This window comes from Chlamydotis macqueenii, chromosome 4 (assembly GCF_036417535.1).
Source record: "Chlamydotis macqueenii isolate bChlMac1 chromosome 4, bChlMac1.mat, whole genome shotgun sequence".
NCBI lineage: Eukaryota > Metazoa > Chordata > Aves > Otidiformes > Otididae > Chlamydotis > Chlamydotis macqueenii.
In genome coordinates, this window is record NC_141559.1 from 5,047,935 (window position 1) to 5,071,511 (window position 23,577).

Here is a 23,577-nt window from a genome sequence, read left to right on the forward strand (position 1 = left end):
AAAGTGATAGAAGATGTGGTGGCATCAAATTCCTGCTCAAAAAGCAAGAAAGCTAACTGGCGTAATCTGTTTCTCAAAAGTCAAGAGAAGTTTTCCTCAAATCTTGGTTATTAATACTTAAGATTAGGGTATGATGAAAACTAACTTGTACTGCGGCAGTAGCATATACTAAGGTTGCAACAGTTACAAAAAGCTAAGTGGTAATATGTTGGAAGACAAAAAAAGGTATCTCTGACCTGTTTGGGCAGTTTCTTTTCACCAACATAATGGACAGGTTTGGGTTCTTGCTCGCACTGAAGCTGCCAAGCTTTTGCCGAGTGTGGTGCTTGTTAGTGCCTTTGGGTGCAAGGCTGGTATTGTTAGTTAGCATAAGAGAGAAACTCTGGCCCGTATGAATTTTAGTAACATGTTCATTATCTCATTAGATGCAGCAATATCAGCAAGCTCTCCTACAGCAGCAGATGCTTGCTCAGCAGCAGCAGCAGCGGTCGCAACAGGCGCAGTCTCCTGAATATATCACTTCTCCACAAGACTTCTCACCAGCCTTAATCTCCTACCCTGGGTCACTTCCAGCGCGTGCTGGAACAGTGGCAGACTCTCCCTACTCTGCAAGCAGGCAAGTGTTCTGACCTAGATGTACCCAAAGGTTACTTATCGCTTACGTTCCTAATTGTGATGAGCACTGCTGAATCCTTTCCTCAGAAATAACTGGCTTCTGTAGTGAAGTATTACTTAAAGCAGTTGGATAGTTGCTGTTTAGTGGTAAAGGGTATATATTTTTTTGCCCTGCCATGTCACCATCATGAAGGATTCTGTGCTTTGGCTACAGGTAATAAATTGAAAAATGAAAGTTTAAGGATTGCATACAGAAATTATGCGATGAAACCACATGGTTCAAGTGATCCGTTTTCCCTTAGATTAGCTTTCAGATGCTTTTGGGATAAGCTGTTAATGCGTATGTATTGCTTGTATGTAGTAGTTTGGCATCATGAAGCATGTAATAGACTTTGACCCTATACAATCCAGTAATGCTACTCTTCGTTTTCTTCCGTGAACTGACTTTACAGGTCAGGGATTCCTGATGCTGAAGCAATTGCCGGTTACCCAAAGCAGAACGTCAGTAACCCACCTGATATGTCAGGCTGGAACCCATTTGGAGAGGACAATTTTTCCAAGTTGACAGAGGAGGAGCTGCTGGACAGAGAATTTGACCTGCTGAGATCAAGTAAGGGACGCTTGAAGGCTTATTTTGCTTCCCAGTAAATAAGGGTTCTGTAGTTGCTCTGCAGTTCCAACACCTGTCTTGTGAAGGGCCGCGCAGTCTGTGTGCAGAAAATTCTTTCTGGGCATTTGAGGGCAGAGTTGGGCCTGTCTTCTTCCTTTCCTTTCCCTTTTTGCAAATGTGTGCAATAGGAACTCACTGTCTAAAATGGGTAGTTACTGGCTCAAATACTGCAGAAATGGTAATACCTGAGCTCTTCCATACTGCTTGTGTCACCTTGATTGTCCGGAAGCTCTGAACAGCAGAGCTGTGTTGTCAGATAGGAAGAAAAGATTGGCTGCTTGCTTTAGTCCTTTCCAGCTTTTTTTCTTGCACACCAGAGCAGGAAATTGTTGGTCTGATATGTCCTTTGAAAATGCCTGAAAGAAATGAGATCTATTACATTATGTTAATGTTCTGTTATGTCCTTTTTGATGAGTGGCTACATGTAAGGGCTGCCTTATTGTTCTGAAATGGCAATAGTTGAATAAACTTTTTTTTCTGTTGAAGTCCGTTATCTCAATGGTTTTTACTTGGAATAACTTCCTTTTCTTCGTTAACACAGGATCATTAGACACTCTTCCTAAAACTGGTTTTGTCAAGATAAGGTTTATTCGTGAGACTTGTAAGATCTGACAATGTCAAAAAACAGACTGTATGTATGTGACTAACTATCAGCAAGTTCCTTGCAATTAAAAATGCAGTAAAGTTCAATTTGAACTAATTGAAACAAACCCCTATGCCTTCCATGGAGTCTTTTTCTTGGATTTCTGTGTCGTTAAATCTATCTGAACAAAATGTGCGCATTAACTGTTAATCCTTAATGCAAGTGACTTCTTTTTTCATGAAACTAGCTGCTTATTTTCATTTGTGTCCTGTGTTGATCAAATAAGATTCCTATTTTTGAGATGTGGATGTAGCCTGCACACTTTTTACAGTAAGATGGTTTACTGCCAGCTGGGGAAAATGGATAATGTACCAGCTGAAAAGTTAAGTACTCTCTCCAAATCCAGGGTTAGACTTTGAAATTATTTAGTAATAGAGTTGAATATCTTTAGGCATGCTGCTTTCAAACAAAGCTTTAGAAGTGTTTTTGTAACAATTCAGTCTTGAATCTGGAGAGGGTTAGCTTGAACCATAAGGGCAGCACAAGGTTACCCATTTCCAGAATCTGTAACAGACTGTTCCACTGCTGACTGTAGTTATGATAAGTTTTATGAGATGGATTTGTTAAGCCACATATGTTTTGAACAGATCTAAGGACCGAAGAAGATATTAACCAAGGACATAATCAAAGTGACTTTATAAAATGCTTGAAAAAGTTTTATATAAGAAATCTACTTGCCTGGAGTAGCTCTATAGGTTGGTGATAGTAAGCTGGGGAAGCTGAGAAACCATAGAATCATATCGGTTGAAAAAGACCCTTGAGGTCATGGAATCCAACCATTAACCTGTCTACACGTCTCTTAAATCCCTCCAGGGATGGCTACTCAACCACTGCCCTGGGCAGCCCGTTCCAGCACTTGACAGCCCTTTTGGGGGAAAAAATCTGAATTGCATGCTGACAGTTACAATTAGTAAAAGATAGGATAACTTGGAGCCAAATGCTCTAACAGGTGTCTAAATCTCCAGCAGGAAGAATAGTTAAGTATTACTATCATTCCATTATCCAGTTTCTGTACTACATGTGTGAAAATAGTCTCAAGTTTTTAAAGACTAAATCTACTTAAGAATATATTTTTCTTCACCTGTTAGTAAAGATAATTCAGTGCATGGAAGAGCTGGATGTGATAATGAACTTGATAATGCTGTATCAGAAAAGTAAACATAACTGCATAGGTATGCTTAGTAATAGCCAGCATTAGAGTTATTTACTTGCTTGAATACAGAAAACATAAAAATAAAAAAATTTTTAGCTTGACCAATAGTACACTAGATGGCAGGCTTGTTTATAGATAACATGAGATGCAGGTACAGCTTTTCTGTGGCCCTCTTGGCTTGATTTCTACTAGAGGCCCACTGGAGGGGAAGCATTGCAGGTTTTTCTCAGTGTATGTGCTTTTGTATGTACACATATACATACATCAAAGACTTCCAAGACCCTTTAACTTGTTTATGTTAAGGATGTTGTGCTGAAGATGGCATGAACTTACATTGCACTTTTAATGCCTTTACTGCAGTCAAAGTAGAAATATTTATACCTAATTTTGTCGACTGGTACTTTCTCAATTTTAGGTGGATTAATGAGTAATGGAGACATTTTTGTGCAATTCAAGCTTATACCTATGAAATTGTCTTGAACTGTATAATACTTCCTGGAATTTCCCCAGATATATCTTCAGGATCAAGGGTTGATTCTCTTTCGCTGTATGTTATCTCTTATGAGAGAAGACTACTGTGTAATACCAAGGAATTTTTTTTTCTCAGTTTTTGAGAAAGGACACTCCTTTTTGAGGAAGGAGAATCCAAGATATAGGTTTGCTAAAAGGTTACGTTTTCTATTACTAAAGCTGTACTCTACTTAGCAACTCCTGTACAGTGTTATATATGTTTCTTTTTGCAGTGTTATGTGGTGCTGAGTAGTACCTGAAACATTAATCCTTTCTTTCCACTTCCAGAAGCCTGGTTTGTATTGTCAAGCTGATGCTTTATATATAAATTTAAAATGTTTTTAAAATCTGTCAGGTATTTTTAAAGCTTTTGTGTTTGTTACAGTAATATACGAGTAATTAAATACACACAGCCTTTGTTAGAGGATCGAGATGCTGTCATAATTTGTCAGGCTAACATTAAAGTTGGATTTAATGCATTTAGTAGCTTAATGTTGTAGTGCATGGAGTGATATTGCTGTGATGATTAATCATTTTTCCTTTAAAAAGAGAACTAATTCATAGAACAGGATACCTTGCTTACGCTTTATGAACATTTTCATAGTAAAAAGATGTTAGTTGCGGTGAAATGTAATGTGCAATTAAATGAAGATTTCTCAACTGAGCACCTTTGTGGAGAACTTTGATACGGAGTTACGCGATGGAGCTCGTAGTTCTTGTGTACACTGTTTGTCTGCTGCTGTTGTTGCCATCATCATCATCGGTATTAATTGTTGGTTCAGAAGCAACACATGATGTTGAGATTCTGACAACATTGTGAAGAAGCAGATGTCTTACAAAGAGTTCCTGTAATGCTTAATAATCTGAGCAGAATTGGGACCCAAGAAAATAGGTCTCCTTTCTCAATGAGAAAAAATACCAGGACAGCCTTCACACTGAATTGCACAAAGAGTCCTGTGAGGCCCAGAGTCACCTTAGTGCTTCAACAGAGACACCTGCGGGTGCAAAGCCTACAGAGCTCTGTGCCTGTCTGCTTTGCAGTATGTACAGTATGAAGGAACTGCCTAGACTGTCTGTGCAGGAAAGAGTTCTGGTTCTTAGCAGACTTTACATGTGCACAAGTGCTTCTTGTACTTCAGAAAGTTCCGAGAGAGCTGTCTCCTGAGGAATCTTGGGCCTGTCACTAGAATGGAAACAGCTGGATTCTTCGTTTGTGGTTTCAAGTAACTGCACTTTTCTATGGAAGGGTCCGCTGTGGCACATGGTCGTGTCTTTGGCAGCAGTCTGGGCTGCAATCATATGATTATTTACCGAGGGGAGAACAATTTGGGTCTTTATCTTAAGGATGTTGCATCTGAAGCACAATGAACTCTAATGCTGATAGTCCCACTGAATCTGTTCTGCTTGTGTGAAGCTGAAGAAACCGTCGCCATCTCCTTACTCTCAAATGCTCTCTGATCAAGAGAAGACAATCTCGTTACGAGGTGAACAAATGATACTTGTGCCTCAGAAGACTGGAAAAATGGCTCGTCCTTTTCCCGTAGCCTTAGATTTGATGAATTGACAGATTTTAAAGTGTGTTTTCCAGGCAGATGTATCCCTGTATGTGTATACCTAGGTGCCATGAAGGAGTAGAAACCTTTTATTTACTCACTTTAACCATCTTTTCTTGCATGCTTAGCATTTCAGTCCACTTATTTTTCTACAATCCCCAGCCCTGCTGCTGAAGTTAGGAGATATGATCGTCATTTAGGGGCTTGAACTTGCATAGTCTTGCATGCCAGCATTTGCAGGGACTCTCCAAAGGGTAGTTCAAGTTGTTGCCCCCGTAGAAGTTAGTGTAGAGTTTGGTTGCCTGCAAACTTGCAGCTAACTGGTTTTCCTCTGGAGGCAAATCATTAGGGATAACAGAGCAAAAGCATTCCTCAGTCTGCATTTGTAAAGGTGCCAGTTGAAAGTCACATACATTTATTCTAAGATAAAAGTCAAAAACCAACAAAAAAAAAACCAAACCCAAAACAAAAAAAAAAAAAAACCAAAAGCCCCAAAACCCCAAAGCAAAACACTCTTCCCCCGTGCCCCCACCTTGTGCAACCTGAAAAACTCCAACTCAAAATGCCCCAAACAACCAAAACTCAAAATGAAACCCTGCCTTCTTGAGGAGAGAAAGCTACGTGGTTATGATGGTTTGGAATCATGAGTAAGTACTCTAGTTGGATGTGATGCTTGGCAGTTGTTTGTCTTACAGGCTTCAGGCTGATGGTAGGAAACATGCAGCCACTGGTCTGTAGTGCCTCTTGGCTAATAGTCTGCTCTGGCTGTTTCACTGCAGGGTACTTCTGTTTGGGTGGATTAATCTGTCCCCATTTCAATATGTGTACCTTAAGGTGAGAGCAAGTATTTAATCTCCTGCCCCAGGATCCCCTCGTTGGGATTACGTTTGAAGTGAGAGTTGCCTGTAATGGAACAACTGCTGCTTGTAATTCTTTGGAGAGTCTAACAGTAGGTTAGGGTAAGGTAATTCACATGACAGGCCCTTGAACAGAACACTTGTCTGTGAACACTGGCATGTAATTTCAAAACGCTTGGGCTTTGTACGTAGGGTGAATACGCGTCTGTCTGAAGTAGATTACCTTGCTGTCTAGTCCCCGGTGGGTGTCTTAGCAAAGCCTCCTGCTTGCTGTAGGAAATGCGCAGCTAGCTTGGTACATAATTAGGGCACAGTTGAGCTGCCTCTCTGCAGTGGCAGATTGTCAAGAAGGCTGTGCTGCGAATTGTTGGAAAGAGCAGCTGCTTGCTGTGAAAAAGGGGGAGAGCAAAATGCCGTGTCTTCTGCACAGAGGGTGTAGGATGTCAGCTGAAGGTGGACACCTTGCCAGAGTGGTGGTGGTCAGGGGCTGGTGGGCCAGCCTGCACTCCGAGTAGCAGAGTGGTGCTTGGGCTGGATGGGCCGGACCTTTAGTTGGCAGCAATGTTAGAATAGAGCTTAGACAGAAAAACTTGACTTTATGATTCCTAGTGCTTCGTATTTTGGACAATGTTAAAAACTTTTTGTATCCCTCTTTTAAAAATAAAAAAAAAAGAGAAAAATAACATCAGTCTCCTAAGAGTCGACAGTTGAAGACCATATGAAACGGATGCTACGTTTCTCTATGTTATGACACTCAAATTATTTTTAATTACTAACAGATTTTACATGTTTTGTAAAAAGTACTCCTAGCTATTTTGCTGTGATTGTCAACTTTTCACTTTTTGTTACAAAGGCTGGCCAAAACTTAGATAAAATGAGTGATTTTCTGGTTTAGAGAAGCATAGTGATTCTGACTTAAAAACCTCAAGAGCACAGAGGACTAGGAGTTCCTATTACAGAGCACATACACTGGGTGTAAACATGTCAAAGATAGTCATCTAGAGCGCTCCATCACCAAATACCTGCTGCTCTTGGTGAGACAGGGGGATTAATAATCGGTCTGTACAGGTGAACTTTCCTGAATGACCAAGAAGTATGAATTCATGATGTAGGATATCTTAAAAACATAAAAAACCCCTAGCTGAGAGCATATTTCTCCCTTACCCCATACAATTGATAAATTCATGTAGGCATGAGACCTTTTATTTTATTTTATTTTTTGTTCTGTTTCGTTTTGTTTTTTTACAGACAGGCTGGTGGACAGGAGAGCATCTTCAGATAAGAATGTGGAGCCCCATTCTGCTCCACAGAAAAATCCTCCTGAAGATCCCTTTGGTTCTGTTCCTTTCATTTCTCACCCAGGCAAGTTACATATGTAACATCACTACCTCATATATACATATGTCTATGTACGTCCATAGCTATTTATGTACGTATCTGCTACAGTGTACATATGGTTAAATGACCAAAGAATGGTAACAGTCAGCTGCCTCAGGACAGTAGATTGATAGAAGAGATTTTATTTACTGTGTTAATTACCTCCAATTAAAAAGTACTGCTGTATCCAATTCCAGGTACTTGTACAGTGTCCAGACTACGTAGTGTTGTCAGTGCACATACGTTGGAGCAGTGCACTGTGAATCACTTGGGTAGAACCAGAACTGCTTTTGCTAAAGGCAAATTACTTGCTAAGACCAAATTTTGCTATTTCCTTGTCATCTCCTTCTGGCTGATGCACTTCTTTAGTTCAGTTCTCCAGCCAGGTTAAGACTGTAAGCTTCTGCTGCATATGCTGCATAGTTTCAGTGCAAATTGAGTAAAACCCAGCAAAATGTGTTAACTGTACACTTGGAGGGGACGGGGGTTCATTGTTGTGTTTCAGTTCAGCTTTGGCTGTTTACACCTTGGATGGAAGAGAAAATAACATTGTATGTGAACATAACTGTGAATATGAAACTATATCATCGTGCAACTTAATGGCAAGTTTTAACATTCGCTTGATCAGCACTTTACTAGTTTTTTTGATACCTGTGGCATAGTAAATCCTATGTGATGGTTAAATCGTTAAAAGAGCTTTAGTTACTTACAGAGCCGCTTAGGTGCCTACCTAAGTTTTGTTGAGAGTGCCTGTGTGATAAAGGTGCCGTAATATGATCTTTTAAAAACTGTTCTTGTAGAAGCCCAAAAGCTCAGATCATGTGCCTTAAAATAAATCACTTGGGGTCAACCTAAGTTAGCTTCCGTGTTTCCTTTCGCTTTCACCTTGGCATTCCTGAAGAGCATCTGCTGGAGCTGCTTAATGCACACAATGCTCTTGTGCAATACGTGGGGAAGAGTGAACAGGATAATGCCGTTGTATTCTGCAAGGCAATTTGAAACAATACCTCTGCATCCGTATCCTCTCCTGTCAGTAGGAAGACTTGAATTAATTCTGCTCAGTCTGTTACTGGGTTCTTAGTTTCTTTTTTTGTTCTGCTCATTTGGAAAGGACAAGTTTACCTTCTGTCATACTGTTAATATTCAGTAGTTCAATACAATGTGCAAGCAATTGCAAAGTGCAGAAATGTTTCCTCTGTAGGAGGCATTTTGGAAGGATTTACCCTACAGTCTTCATGAAGGAAGTTGCTTTGTTTTATAGGTCAGCTTTCATGCAAAATGAACAGTAATAGTTTTACTAAAGCGGAGATCGTGACTATCAGGTGCTTAGTCTCCTGGCTTGAGTATTCATACCTGTGTGTCTAGGGATTTTTTTTTTTTTTCTTTCCTCACCTTAGGTGTTAAAAACATATGTGCTCATTGCTGGTTTTCAGATAGTTCTACTATAGCTTAGATTGCAAAGAATGGCTTCACTGTATTATGTCCTATGTTTTATTTTTGTGACTTTGAATCCAAGCTGTAATTCTTAACACATTAAAAAACAAGGGAAAATGCCTTTTCTTAAGGAAAAAAAAAAAAAATCAAGTTCAATCATGGCTGAAAAACTAGACTGCTTGAGAAATGTTAAGTTGGTTGTGAACAACATGTTACTTGTTTAATTGGAAAAGAAGTCATACATTTTCCAATAGCTTTTTTTTTTCCGCTGACTCATAACTGGAGTTTAAACAAGTGTACTTACTGGCTTGATTTCAAGGAAGGTAATTTTAATTCTTATTTAACAGTGGACTACACAGAGCAAACAAATCTGATGTGATAAATCTTTAAATCCGAAGGTACATCTTTATAAAAGCTGGTTTCTTTTCCTGACAAAATTGTTCTTGCAAATGTCTTGAGGTGTTGTAAGACAACTAAGAAAAGGAGGGTGGTGTTGACTTAGACTTATTTTATTTCTAGTTGAGGGCCTTCTAGGACAAAGTTGACAAATGTCGTTAATATTTTCATTTCCTCTAGTACTCAACATTTCTGTATAGTGTGTTTTTCTGCTTTATTCCTTGTGATTGTAAAGGACTTAACTGAAAAGTAAATTGCACACTTAGCTTACTCAGGGCATCAAAGGGAATATGACTGAATAAAACATGGAACAGATGTTTAGTACCTTGAGCACATTTCCAGCATTTGGGTAAGAGACTGTCTTTAGGTAGAGCATAAGTTTCACTTGCTTATTGTTACGTGTCTACAGTGCAACTATAGTGTGTTATCACTATTCACCCAGATTTCTGACTACTTAATTCTGACTTCTTGAATTACAATGAGGTGAAATGTTGATGTTAGCAGTACAGACTATTTAAAACAAATAAAACAATAATATTTTTCTTTCTTACTAAGTGACAGTTCCTGTTGAAGATGTGTTCTACCATATTAGCAATATTTGAGCTGGAACTGTGGTCTTTCTGCTTTGGATTTTTTTTGTAGTTTTTTTTTTTTTTTTTTTTCCTGTGAGACCTAGTTATCATGTTTGTAAATATTGTTCTATATGGACTGTAGCTGAGCAGAGTCACGCAGAGTATTTCTTCAGTTCTGGAGGCTTAAGGGTTCTCTGCTGAAAGCAGCACTTGACTTAATACTTAACTAATAGGTATGATTTGATCTGAGAAAGCAGCAAGAAGCTGAAGATCATGTATCATCTTTTGCCCTAACAATTTAAGGTAAAGTGGTGGTAGTCTAGCAAAACACTTGCCATCAGGTACGTTTACATGTTTCCGGGAAGGTGATGCAGGAGAGATGCAGAGTTGAGATCTGAAACCTTTCATCATCGCTGGAAAGGACCATGGGTTGCTGAGAGTTGTGAGCCCTTGGGATTTTCCCTGTGGAGCTGAGGGCACTTCAGGCTGCTGCTGCTATGAAGATCACTGGGAAGGACAACCTGGAACTGGATGGACTGAGGCTGCTTATCCGACAAGCTTCTGTACTTATTCTTCTCAGATGGGACTGCAGAGCCAACAACGTGTGTGTCACTTGATGTGCTATGCAGAGGGCAAACAGCTCTGTGAAATGAACTAACATGTTATTGGGTTCTTCCTGTTACGGTTGATAGGAAAACAGCCTAGAAGCACTTAGTGGGACTCGCGCTTGGTGTATATCCTATTAAAAGTGTTTTCACAAGTACTGCATGTAAGCTCGCCATACACACTACTTTATGCCTAAACGTTTGTGGAAAATAATAATGGCTTAGAAGTTGAGATGGCTGGAGAAGAAAAAATTATGTGAGAAAGAGTTACAATGCTCAATCTAATGGAAACAAAACTAATATTGCAAACTTATTATGGAAAGAAGTGCAGTTGAATAGCCAGTAATGGGACACTGAGGACAGGCAGCTAATGTGGAAAACAGGTGCTGGTTATTGAGTGCCTGAGACCCTGAATGGTAACAGTGGGAAAACTGGCGCCGGCAGTCAGCAGTTTGGAATGGAAGCTTTTGATAGAGGCTTGGTTTAACCAGCTTGTGTTATAACATCCTCTGTTAACATCAAGTTGAGTGTTTCAGAAGCTCGGAAGACACACACATTTTGTGCTGCTGTAAAATTATGAGAAGGAAATGCCATGAATGTAGTACAGTTGGCTGTTGCGTTATACTCAGTGGCCTTTTGCCACCATATGTTTGTTTACACTAGTTATTTCTGCGATTAAACTGAGCTAGATAGCCTTCTGCTTCCCTCAGCTTAATACTGCAATTCAGAGAATTAATGGAAGATTGATGGTACTGTGCCACAGATGGACTGTGTGAGAAGCAGAGATGCTTTGAAGAAGTTCCAGTCATGATGTCCCAAGTGCTGACCTGAAGCTGTCTGCTAGGCTTTTTACTCCTGTAGAATCTTGGTGGGCTGTCTTCTGGCTTGTCTTATTGGGGTAAACTGGGATAAGGTTCTAGTTCAGATCATATATTTACCTGTTCTACTGAGTGTTTGTAAAGCTCATCTTCTCTATTGTAGACTTGGTGCTTCCTGGTCAGGTCACTGCTGTTTCTTTGGACAGACATAGGTAACACCTTCCCAGTCACTGCATGCATGTTCCTTGTGCAGAGACTGGGGAGAATAGCAAGTTTATTGCTGTAGCTGCTTCCTTTTGACTTCCTGCATGTGAAGACTTGATAGTGTCTTTAAATTATCGTTATAGGTGTCTGTCTTGGAATAAGAGCAATGTTGTGTGGTGTGTAACTGGCTTGTCATGGCTGTGTGGGCCTGGTAGAAAATGAGCCAGCTGCATGCCAGATAGCAGTACAATGCAAATCGTCTGGAGATTGGGACACAACACGGCCCTGGAAAGACTCAGCTGCAATAGCTGTTTCTTAGTATTCACTGTGTTACAGGAAAAAAGTGCGTTCTTCTGGCACGAAGAAATGTGGGTGATGATTATTCACTTGGTTACTGTTTGATATATTGCTTCTAGCAGGGTTTCAAACCACTGCAAGTTCCTATATCACTGCTTTGGAGCTCTTGGACTACTGTGCTGCCTGGAGATCTGAATGAAACACAACTCGGTATAATTTAGCAAGAAGTTACTTACCTGAGAACAGGAGTAACAAAAAGACTTGAGCCAACTTCCTCTGCAACACTAAAACAGCTCATGCCGTCAGTTCATGTTTCTTGAGCGACTGACCTTGAATTGTTTGTTTGAGGATGTCCAGACCTGTTGTGGCTTTTGTACAGTGTTCTGGATTTAGGTAACTTGACACTGAAATGAAGTTCATATCAATATTTGCACTCACAGAAAACACTGCTTTTGTTAATCCTTAACTGATCCTTGGCCTTGGTTTCAGGTAGTCACACGACTTGCTGAACGCACTTGGTTTCAGGTATTCATACAACTTGCTGAATGCAGGTTGAAGATCTTTTCCTTTATCAAGATCCTCTTTAGACTTCAGCTTTTCTAGATAGCACTTCGAAAGTAACTTGAACTTACTAATACATCACAACAATAAATGCTATGTGTGGTTGTGCCAGTGCTGTGCTTTTTCTCTCCCTAATTATGTAGTGATTTCACCCCCCCATAATCTTAGAGCAATCATGATCACCTTTCACTTTCTTTTTAATAACACACTTTGGCCTATAGGCTCATTATTTGGAAGAATACCTAAACAATAGAGACCAGGCAGAAGTCTTTTGTTCTCCCATGTTTATTCTTCTTGAAAATAAAGGTGGTAAGCAGTGTAAATCCATTAGGATATTCAGCAGCTGCTGTTCTGGCTGTTGTCAAAGAAATAGTGCAGATTTAGTTGCAGCACGCCGGTAATCCTTGGGCCTGACATGTGGCAAATTGTTCTGAAATGATGGTGGCAGTATGTTACCAATTCCAAGAAAGCTTAAAGCCCTTATGCCCCACTCTTTCGACACCCCCGCACTACCCTAAAATGATGAACCAGCAGAAGGCATGTAATTACTGCAGTTGTTAGAGGGAATTCATCCTCTTATAATCGGATGTTTCGAAAAAGAACATCAGAACAGAAAATTTCCTTGAAGACTGGGATCTTCTTATATGATTAAAGACGTTCCACCTGGCCGGCATTTGAGTGAAGAACAATTGTCTCCTACAAGATGCAAACCTGATTAGAAGTGTAGTAATCTGCGCAGTACATTACAAGCAGATGTTACTCAACATTGTGCAGCATTTTTTTATAAATACACATCTGAACTGTCTCTGCAGAGGTTCAGGTTGAGAAGATTGCATGAAATCAACATGACAGAACGCTTCATTTTTGAAAGCTGTTTGCCAGAGCATGAAACCATCGTTAACCAGGGAATTCTGCCTTTTGCGGCATTGTTGCTGTCTGTAGTGCTCTGTATATTTATTTAGTTTGCTAAATTTTTTTTGGGGGGAGGGGGGAACTGTAGTACAGAAAAAGAAAACGAAAGATTCCTGTCGCCAGTTTAAACCTGATAGCTCTGTGGAGGATATCTTTGTTTCTTTGGTTTGGTTTTGATACCAGTCTGCTGCAATTTTCTCCCTGTAATTTGGGCTAAGCTACAGACACTGCAGATGAGAAGGTGCCTGCAGCGCCGGTTTCTTCAGTGAGGGTGGTCTCTAGTAGACGATAAAATGTTTAATATTGTAGACTAGTGTTTGCTTGGAGCAGATGGCTCTGCTTACAACACCTCAACACAAAGTGACCAATAAAGCCGGATGCTGGCTCTTTCCTGAACAGTGTGAACGTGGGAGCGGCGAGGTAACCACTCTTGAAATAGCTCAGAAGTAAAAGTGCTTTCCTCAAAAGTATGTAGCAGGAGCACTTGCTGCTCCCGGTGTCATCTGATGTGTGCCATGTGCTTTCTTGGTGAAGCTGTGCATGTGCAGTCATACTTGCTGGTTCTGAAATTTTAGTAATATTGGGCTCTTACTGTACCTTGTGAGTTTGTAATAATTACAGAGTTCATTGGCTTTTTCAGAATTCGGAGCCCGTACACAGTACGGTAACATAAATTTCTTGCTGTGGTGCAGAAGTAATATTTCTAACTATAAGGAGATGGTGGATAAGGAGTGTCAGGGCTCAAGAGCTGGAAACGCAGAAACCCTGTTCAGAATTGATTTGTAGCAAAGTGAGGAGTTTGAGGCTGATGAGCTAATAGGCAGTTAATTGCCTGGGGCTGTGATGATGTTATGGCTGGGGAAAAAAAAAATGCTGCCATGTCCTTGAGTGGCCTCAGAACGGAGATTTGTCAGAAAATGGTTTCTCACGTGCAGGGACAGACACTTAGAAATACACAGGCTCACGCTTCCTCTTCCTGTGTGCTGCTTCGTCCTGGCCATGAGAAAGGGTGTTGCGTGCTATAGTCAGCGTGGGATGGCCTGGCTCCGGTGCCCTTAGTTGAACGAGCGGCCCCAAAACTGAGCAGTGCCAGGACAGATTGCTGTGTGTCAGGTATTGTAAAAAGGAGCAAATGCTTCCAATTTTCAAGACTATTGCTAACTAAGCACTTTCTGCGTCTCTGTCAATGAGTGATGCGCTCTGCTTTTCCGTGAGAAGCGGTTCAGAGCTCCATGGACATACACAGTGAGTACGTGGTCTCTGTATTCACTATAGAAGGCGAATCTCCAGCACGTGGGATTGCTCAATGAGTTGTTCCTGACTTCATCACAGTTCTTCCAGAGATGGCAACTGTTAGACTCAAGAAAGAGTATTTAGGATGCTGGTACATATTCCTTTAAAACTACGTTGTCTGATTCCCAGAATAATTTGCCGCATTTGTTAGCAGGAATAGTTGTTGTAAGTGGCTCTGTTGAGAGGTGTTGGAATGGCTCGTGTGGTGGTACGGATCCACTGAGTGTGGTTTGGGAAGTGGCTGTAAGTGTTTTGCCATGTGTTGTTAAGTCCTGTTTGATGTATGTTCTGTCCAGAGAGCTCCGCTACTGAAAGCGAAACGTCCTGTGGCTTGTTCAGCGAGCCGGGAGCTGTTGGTAGAGGTTGGGATTTCAGCGTCGTTAATGTCCTTTGACGGTTTGTTTTTCTGAGAGAGTGACTGTGGCAGCAATTAACAAATAACAGCGAAACCTCTAAGAAGTCAGATATATAAGATATGCTGGGGTTCAGTTTCTGTCTTGGAAAAAAAATGACTTTACCAATTGTTTCGTGCATATGGAAATGTTGTACAAAGGTATAATCATTTCCTGGGAGTGTAAATAGACATACATGAAAGGTTTGGGGTTTTGTTGTGGAAGTGCTTTTAATATCTCATCTAGAAATAATTCCTTTTTCTTCTCCTTTCACATCTTAACTGCATTTATGTTACCAGTGGTGTTTCAGTAAATATTGGAAACAGCACGATTTGGAAGATTGGGGGTTATATAGTGCAATATGAAGGGTATACCTCTGGGAAATCTAAAGTAAGCGGCCAAATAATCCAGATTCTAATTTAGCGGGTAAAGCAAATATGTAGCATTTAAAATTACATTAGATAAGAAGCAATCTGACACCAGAAGCAAAGAAGAGCTCAAAGCCCTAATCACCTGATGGTTTTAGTCGTTTTGGTCATCTTAGTTTTAAATCCATACATAAAATACATTGCTGCAGAATTGTTATTGCTATTTTTAGTGTAATTACAAAGGAGCAAAATGGTTACTGGATGAAGAAATTGACTATTCATTCCTTTTAAAAAAGGAAAAAGAAAACCTGTTCCTGTAAAAGTTAATATTCTGGTCTAAACTGCAGCATAGATGGAGAAAATATGACTTGGCTGCAATATTAAGGGAGTCAAGAGCTGGATTCTGGCGGAAGGCTGGTGTTTTTTTTTTTTCTCAGAGAGCTAACTGGTGCATACATCCATCCCCAGTTTTTTCAATCCTGTGAACCTGTTGAGTTGATGGAATTTCAGCAGTTGTTTACCCAAGCTGTAAACGGAAGGTGGTAGTTCTGGTTAGATGAGAGGGTCAGCAACGTGCTGTGAATGGCGCTCGTTACTAACTGCTTTAATGAGGAGCAACGCCTGTCCCCAGTTCCTGACGGGTACGGAGGCAGCAGTTTGCAGCTGGCGCTCTGGCTGTGCTGTGTTGCACAGTATCTCCCTAGGGACGCTGTGAAGCGGGGTGGGTGGCCGTTCCCGGCCGGGTGGAAGGAACTCGCTGTGCCCACTGGGAAGCGTGAAGTGGCTGTCGGGCCGAGTCCTCGCTGGGACGAGCGGAAACACGGTTTGTTTTGCCATTGCTCTGGTCCCCGTTGGAAGGTTGGTACCCACGTGATACTCAGCCTGGAGTGACTGGAACATAGCTCACTGCGAAGCGTTGCACACAAATGTTCAGTAGTGGCTCTGTGCCCGCAGAGAGGTGCGTTGTCGTCGCTGTTACTAGCGTTACGTGTTCGGTTACACACTGTTAACGCAGCGTGGTTGCCGTGTGGTCTGTGCCCTGGAGTAGAGGACATCCTCAGAGGAAATAAGCTTTCCGCAGCTGAGACCAAGCGTTTCGCTTTTCTTCCTACTTGTTCTCTTCAAATAGCAATTCGACAGTCAGTTAACGCTCCTGAAAACATCTCTGCGCAGCAGCGGGGCCCCGACCTGGGGAGAAACATGTTTTGCATAAGCCTGATGAGTGCTGTACCGATGGCGCTGTGTAGGCTGATCCGCTCGGCCTGCTCTTGCCATCTGTTTTATTTACCGATGCGAAGTTTACTGCTGCCGGTATTTCTAAGCCAACCGCCGCACAGAAGAGTCATCAGTGAATTGTTCTCTTAGCTCTAGTTGTCAGGTAGTAAATAGCGGGGGTGAAGGTGTCAGAGTAAAATGGATAGATAAACTTCCTTCCATAGAGGAAACTGAGTTGACAGATCCTATTTAGAAACAAAGAAGAAAACTCTCCTCTCTATCTGAAGTTAAAGCAATAGCTTTTTTTTGCTTGAATCGCTACAGCAGAAGCGAGAAGGGGCTGCACGTGGAGCTTTAGTGTCACTAGAGAAGAAGATATTCTCTAAGAATAGGTTTGGTGGCCAAGGCAAGTATTGCTTGCAAAAAAAAAAGAAAAAAGCTCTCCTGTGTTGCTCTCACAGCGTGCGCGTTGTTGGCATTATTGGTGGGGAAGGTCCTGATGGAGAGAGGCTTCTGCCAGGGGGGAGCGCTTGGGGAGACCTTGTCAGATGCCCCGATGGCAGTAACCATCAGGCTTCGTTCTTGGTGGGATTTCCGAGTCCAAAGTACAGCTTTGGTCCTGCTGAGGGGAGGGCTCCCTCCTCCGAGCCCTGACAATGCTGCTGCTGTGTTTCCAGACACCTTGTGCCTGAGGAGTACAGCGGGAAGGTCTGACTGTGGATCAGTTTTCTGAGTGTGGTTTGAACGTCAGATCTGATTTTACCTCATTTCCCTCAATCGGTACAGAATGTGTGTTTGTATCAGCTCTTGGTATGTGTGGCTGTGAGGTGTGTGGAATAAGTGTTAACTTTAAGAACGTATTTCAAGTTTTGTTTTGCATTTTTCTTCGGACCTGCAGGTTCCCCTGGAAAACAAGTGGATAACTCGGCCAGCAATCAAGGAAATCACTTGGGGACCCCAACCAAGGCTGGAAAAGCGAGCCATGCCTTCAAAGATACCCGGCCAGGGAGGAAAACTGCAGAGGGACAACTGACGAAAGGTGGTGATGAGTCAGAGAGTGACTTTGAATCTGATCCTCCTTCTCCAAAGAGCAGTGAGGAAGAAGAAGAACAAGAGGATGAGGAAGTCCTGCAAGGAGAGAATGGAGACTTCAATGACGACAATGATACAGAACCAGAGAATTTAGGCCACCGACCTCTCCTTATGGACTCTGAGGAAGAGGTGGAGGAAGAAGAGGAAGAGAAGCAAAGTTCTGACTCCGATTCTGATCGTACCAAGCGAAAATCTGCGGAAGGGCTCCTGAGCAGTAGGTTCAGAGATGGTTTGGGCAGCGGTGAAATCAAAGAACCCAGTTCAATGCATAGGTCCTTGTCTGAGGTGCCAAGTACTGTAATCAAGGCGAACCCTGGCCAAGAATTTGACGTGTTTGGGGCAGTGCCCTTTTTCACTCTGCAGCCTCAGGCAAAAGAGAAGATGGACAAAGATGTCTCTTCTCAGATGGCTTTTCCTAGCCTGAACCAAGAGCAGGATGACTTCGATGTTTTCACAAAAGCCCCCTTCAGCAAAAAGGTCTCTCCGCAAGATGGACAGGTGGCGGGAACTGAGCCTCTCCTTTCCCCCACCTCGCCACGGAGCGTTGATATTTTTGGCTGCACCCCATTTCAGCCTTCCCTTCTCCCCAGGACTGGTGGGAGTAAAGAGGACCTGTTTGGGCTGGTTCCTTTTGAAGAGATCACAGGGACTCAGCAGCAGAAGGTGAAGCAGCAGCGTAACCTGCAGAAACTTTCTTCCCGCCAACGGCGCATGAAGCAGGAGGTCTCAAAGAACAACGGCAAGCGGCACCACGGCACCCCGACCACCACGAAGAAGGCGTTGAAACCGAGCTACCGCACCCCTGAGAGAGCCCGCCGGCACAAGAAAGCAGGCCGCAGGGACTCGCAGAGCAGCAACGAGTTCCTGACTATCTCGGACTCCAAAGAGAACATAAGCGTTGCCTTGACTGACAGCAAAGATCGAACCAACCCTCTGCAGACGGACGAGAGTCTGCTTGATCCTTTCGGAGCCAAACCCTTCCTCCCAGCGGACTTGATGCGGCATCCCCAGCACCAAGGGTTTGGCGACGGCCGCGGGGATCACGGCGCAGTCGTCGTGGCTGGTAGACCTAGGCAGAGCTCCTTGCACGGAGCCATTCACGGCGGCGACGGGCTGAAAATGGATGACTTTGGTGCAGTCCCCTTCACAGAACTGGTTGTGCAGAGCGCGCAGAGCCAGCAGCAGCAGGCACTGGAGTTAGATCCCTTTGGAGCTGCTCCGTTTCCTTCCAAACAGTAAATGCTTCCGATGGGTTCCTCCTCTCCAGCTCTCCGAGTGACTTAGTAGAGGTTTTAATTAGTGGATTAATTTATCTGATTGAATTGACAGGGACACGGGTTGCACAGTGTGTTCAAGTTCAAGAAGGCACAGCCAACGTGCACAATGAAATTTGGAATGATGGAACGTTTTTATTGGGGTGGTTTTTTCAGAAAAATACTAAAAACCAAACTGGGAGCGTAACTTAGTTACGACAGATGGCTCCCAGGATAGAAAATAGAAATCAGCTACGAGTCCCGGTCCATCTCTGACTTTGGGCCCTGGAACATACTGTCATTCTGCACTTTTGCGTTGCCTTTCCGGTTCTCTGTGATGTGCTGAGGTGGAGGGAGTGGGACGGACAGAGACCGATGAGAAGGTTTTCCATACGTACAGGTAGGCTAGCGGAGCTGTGGTGGGTCTTGGTGTCTCGGTCGCAGCAGACCTAGGAACCAAAGTGTGCTAATATCCAGACTGATCTGCTGGAAGTAGCTGAGTCTTGGCTTCCTAGGTGAGAACTACCTTCATTAATCCTAAAAATAAAGCAGCCAAGTCCTCGAGGGGCTGTGCCCAGAATTCCAGAGCACGGCTGTGGCGTGGGACCTGGTAGACATCTATGCAGCTGCAGAGGTGAAAGGCAGATGATGTTTTTGTGTGCCTAAAAGTTCTTTATGTTTGTTTGTGTGTTTTACTTTAAGTGCCATTAATGTAAAATAGCAAACTGGAAGTTGAGAGTTAAAACTAGCGATACAGAGCATGTAACAGTTTGGGAGACAAAAAGCCTGGATGCAGAGGGGTAGACCAGCAGGGACGCAGCCAGTGTTTGCAGCACTTTGAAGACTACTCAGTACGCTGGGAGGAGAGGCTGGTCTGCGTGAGGATGTCATTTGGCACATATGGAGTATTTCAGATGACTCTACAGTTGACTGTGAGGTGCAACCATCAGATTGATTTGATTACAAATTGGGATTTGTCTCTGAAAATACTTTTTTTTCCTTTTGGATTTTTATTGCAAAGAAAACGTGTACTCTTTCAAACCTGTTGTTTTTTAAAACAATAATAATTTTGTGAGGTGACTGTAACCTAATGTTCTTTTAAGTTGTCATGAATCTGTTCTTGTACTTCAGTGTGTTTTATACGAGAATTTTGCTAAATGCACTGAGCTTTGAAGAAACTTCTCTGAACCCGGGTTTGTTTCAGAGCAGAAGCGGGAAGCAGCAGGTGGCTCGCAGGAGCTGGTCGCTGCTGTTCCGGTAAGCAGCATTTCACACCGCAAAGCCTTACAGGCGGGACGGCTGTCCTGCTGACAGAACCTCCGAGACGCTGGGGCGCGAGTCAGGGCTGCGAGCCTGGCAGCGCGCGGTGCCCGTAGGTGGTGGGAAGGTGATGTGAACAGGCTGCTGGAGGACAAGATGTCATTACCATGTTGTAGAAGCGTGTGCTGTGTGTAGGCAGGAGGGCTTTTCCGCCGCCCCGCAAACTGTGCCCAGCCACGTACGCCGACTGCAGGGCGAGTAGGACTCGGGATGGCCCGGTTGGTCTGCCTTACTGGCGTGGCGGTCCGAAAGAGGAAGTGGAAGGGGGTAGTTCCTCTGCTTGTCTTAACTTTACCTCCTGCCCTGCTGAGTGCTGAGGAGTAGATAACGGGATGTTTATATGGAGGATGTAAGCAGTTGTGGCTCTGTGTCCCCATCTCCCCCCTTTTCGCAGGAGGTAAAGTGGAATATTTGCGGTTGTGCGTTTCTGTTCAGTCTCCTGCCGGGTATACAGTTGTCCTGAGATGTGTGAGGGTGGGCTGGGGGTGGATCGCTTACAGGATTTGTTGAAAACAACAGATTAAAAACACATCACTTGACTCCTTTGGGGCTGGTTTGATAAGATGCTCACTCGGATATATGGAGATAGCTTCCCCTGGTCCTGGAGTTTGGAAGTAGCGCATATGTATCCATACACCTTCGTTACCTTTATCTTCCTCGTTTTCAGTTTTCTGACAGGGTGGAAGTGAAAGCACAGCTGTGCGTGGTTAGGTTTGCCTTTTTCAGGCTTAGAAATTAAGCTCTTAGGAGTTTGAGTAGAAATGTTTCAACTCTATTTGCACAGGAGTTTCTTAGGCTTTATTACTACTGTTCTCACCTGGTTTTTGTGCCAAAGGCTGTAAGAAGCGCACGCCGAGTTTTGTAGCATTTTCTGATACTCAGGTTAACTGTCTTATTGTTTTTTCTTTTCTCTCTGTGCGTGCTTACGAGCTGCCTTCTTACTGTTTCCTTCCGAACTGTTACTTACCTGCCTGAAGCACTGCTGGAACTGAATGCTATGACAAAGGGCGTGGGTGGGTGGAAACAAAACAGGAATAAAACAGCAGGCAGCTGACCCGTGGTGTTAAACGTGGCTAGTCCTTCCCCTCCTCGAAAAGCAACCTCAGGGCTCACTCGGCCGTCTGGTGCCAGAGGAAAGGGTTAACAACGCGCATGGGACTGGGGCTCAGCTTGGGAAAGGCAGTGCATGGTAGGCTTAGTGTGGGCCTAAGTATTCAGGTAAATTAGGAACAGAAGGAGGCGTGTTTGGTTTTTGTCTCTTTACCCTGAGACTTCAGGCTGAGGAGCGCTACAGGGTTTCCTTGTGTGGCGGGTTGGTTTGCTTTTTGGCAGAGGGTCCGTAACCAGTTCTGTTACATTACAGGAAAGCTGAAGTGGGATTGTACACAGAGCTGAGAGATGAGATTAAGCAAACCGTAAACCCGAGTTACTCTGAAGCTGCCGTAGTGCCTCCGGCTGCCTGTGAGTTACGGCCGATGAGACTTGCTTTCTAATGGCCGTAAGAAACCTTGCTCCTTGTATTCTACTTACGAAACAGGTTGTTGCATGAATGTAACTGTTTTATGTCTAGAGTTAAAATTATTGTATCCTCTCTGTGGCAGAAAAGAGATGAGTATGCCTTGCTAAGGTGACTTTGCGTGGTATGTATTGTGAGTACACAGCTAAACCTCAGCTGGGGTTTAATTTCAGCTAAGAGACGAAATGTGGTACTGTCGGGGAACGTGCTATCCTTTTGCCCTTATCTGGTGCGTGTGCGTGTGTGTGCTCCTGCGTGTGCTTGCCATGGAGCGTGTCAGGACCTTACCTGAAACACAGGAAAGACCTTTGTGCACTGGTGATGCGCCGTACTGTCCGTGAAGACAAGAACGGCCAGGTAAGGAGCTGATGCTTCCTTTCCGACAGGAAATACCCATGGGTTTTTACAGCTTCTCCTTCAGCGCGTGGAACGACTGAACCACAGGCCTTTTAGAATCAGCTGCTAGAGAGGGAGCCTCTGTCGAAAGGTACTAAGAAGCCCCTAAGGGTTGCGGTCATTGAAAGAAAAATGTGATAGTCGTGTTTCTCTGCAGGCTCCCAAACGGCCTTGAGGTGTGTGCGGTTCTTTGCCTGACCTGCGTCACGTGGGACCCGTCAATACCAGCTTGGGAGGAAATAACTTTGACCCATTCTGGGCGTCCCAGCTAGTAAACCCAAGTACTGTGAAAATAAGTTGATATATTTGCTACTGTGAGAATCAGAGTTTATCTGGAGTTTTTTATACGATAGCGTGTATTTTTATATATGAGAAGTATATATAAAATATACACATGCTCGCACACATCATGCCTCTCTGGGAGTTGCTGTCTCTTCAGTAACACAGCAGCCACAGTCACTTCTGTGTGACTTGAGGGAGTGAGTACGAGTGAAAGCTGCGAAAGGAAAAACAAGTGCAAAGGCTGGCTGCTGTGTTACTTCCTGTAGCGCTTATTTCGAAAGGCAAATCAAGGAAATTGTGTGTACAGCTAAATTAGTGACGAAGGCATCACCTAACGTTAAAGAGCATAAAAACAATTTTAAAACTGCTGGCATTCAGCTTTTAAGTGCACTTTCCTGAACTACACTTCCGTTTCTTGTTAGACTTCAAATTTCTAAAGCTTTTTTGTGTACCACTAAAGAGAGAACCTTAACTTTTTTGTGAAACTGATGTATGTCATAAAATACTTGCAATTGTTAAATAAATGGACGTGGTAACAGTGACTTGGCAGATCTCCTGAAGCGTTGCATTATTGAGTATTCACATTTAGGATTTATTTTAGTCACAAGCGATGCTGCTTCTGCTGATTGCTTTTTGTGGCCGTAGGCTCCTGTCGCTCTTTTGAAGATGTTGTACAATACTTGTATTTGCTGCCCCATCGTCTCCCTTGGTCCAGCTTGTTAGAAAGCTGTTGATCGTGTCCTGTTTTTAGTTCCTTAGGGGTCAGGGCAGGCTGCCAGCTGCGGGCTGTAGGTGTAGCCACGGTACAAAAGCAGTTAAAAAATATTCTGGCTATGTTTTTTTGTTTTGTTTTTTTCAGTGTCACTGCCAGCACTTCATTTCTCATCACTGGTTTTGCGTGCAGCTGAACTGCTGCTGTTAGGGCAAGGGCGCGTTTCCAAAGCTGAGGTAGGGAAAAGCGCTGTTGTGGGCGAAGCCGAGTCAGCGTGAACCCTTCCTGCTTTTGCTTAGGACGCAGCCCCAGAAACAGCCCGAGCTGTTCAGAAACAAACAAGGCCCTGCTCGGAAACTATCTCGATGTGTAGGTGGTAGGTTGTCAGGCTGAGCTCACCAGCAGGTTCATCTAGGGCTGCTCTAGACCACCCAGAGCACACTGATGGGGAGCGGAATCCAACATGCACCAGGCAGGAATAACAGTGCGGTTGGAACAGCGGCCCTGCCGCTCCCTGCTGCGCCGGGGTGGTGCAGGAGACAGGCTCCCTGCAGATTTAAA

The 23,577-nt window shown here is 43.3% G+C and overlaps 1 protein-coding gene across 1 annotated transcript in view; it reads left to right on the top strand.

Moving 5' to 3' along the window:
• Positions 1-22,846, top strand: part of BMP2K (BMP2 inducible kinase) — a 54,864-nt gene extending 32,018 nt beyond the window's left edge. The window contains exons 13-17 of the mRNA XM_086746469.1: positions 426-616; positions 1,068-1,225; positions 7,250-7,363; positions 17,344-20,992; positions 21,474-22,846. Coding sequence (XP_086602595.1) covers positions 426-616; positions 1,068-1,225; positions 7,250-7,363; positions 17,344-18,776 — 1,896 coding nt within the window. The 3' untranslated portion in view covers positions 18,777-20,992; positions 21,474-22,846. The remainder of the gene's footprint in view (positions 1-425; positions 617-1,067; positions 1,226-7,249; positions 7,364-17,343; positions 20,993-21,473) is intronic.
• The last annotated feature ends 731 nt before the right edge of the window (positions 22,847-23,577 follow it).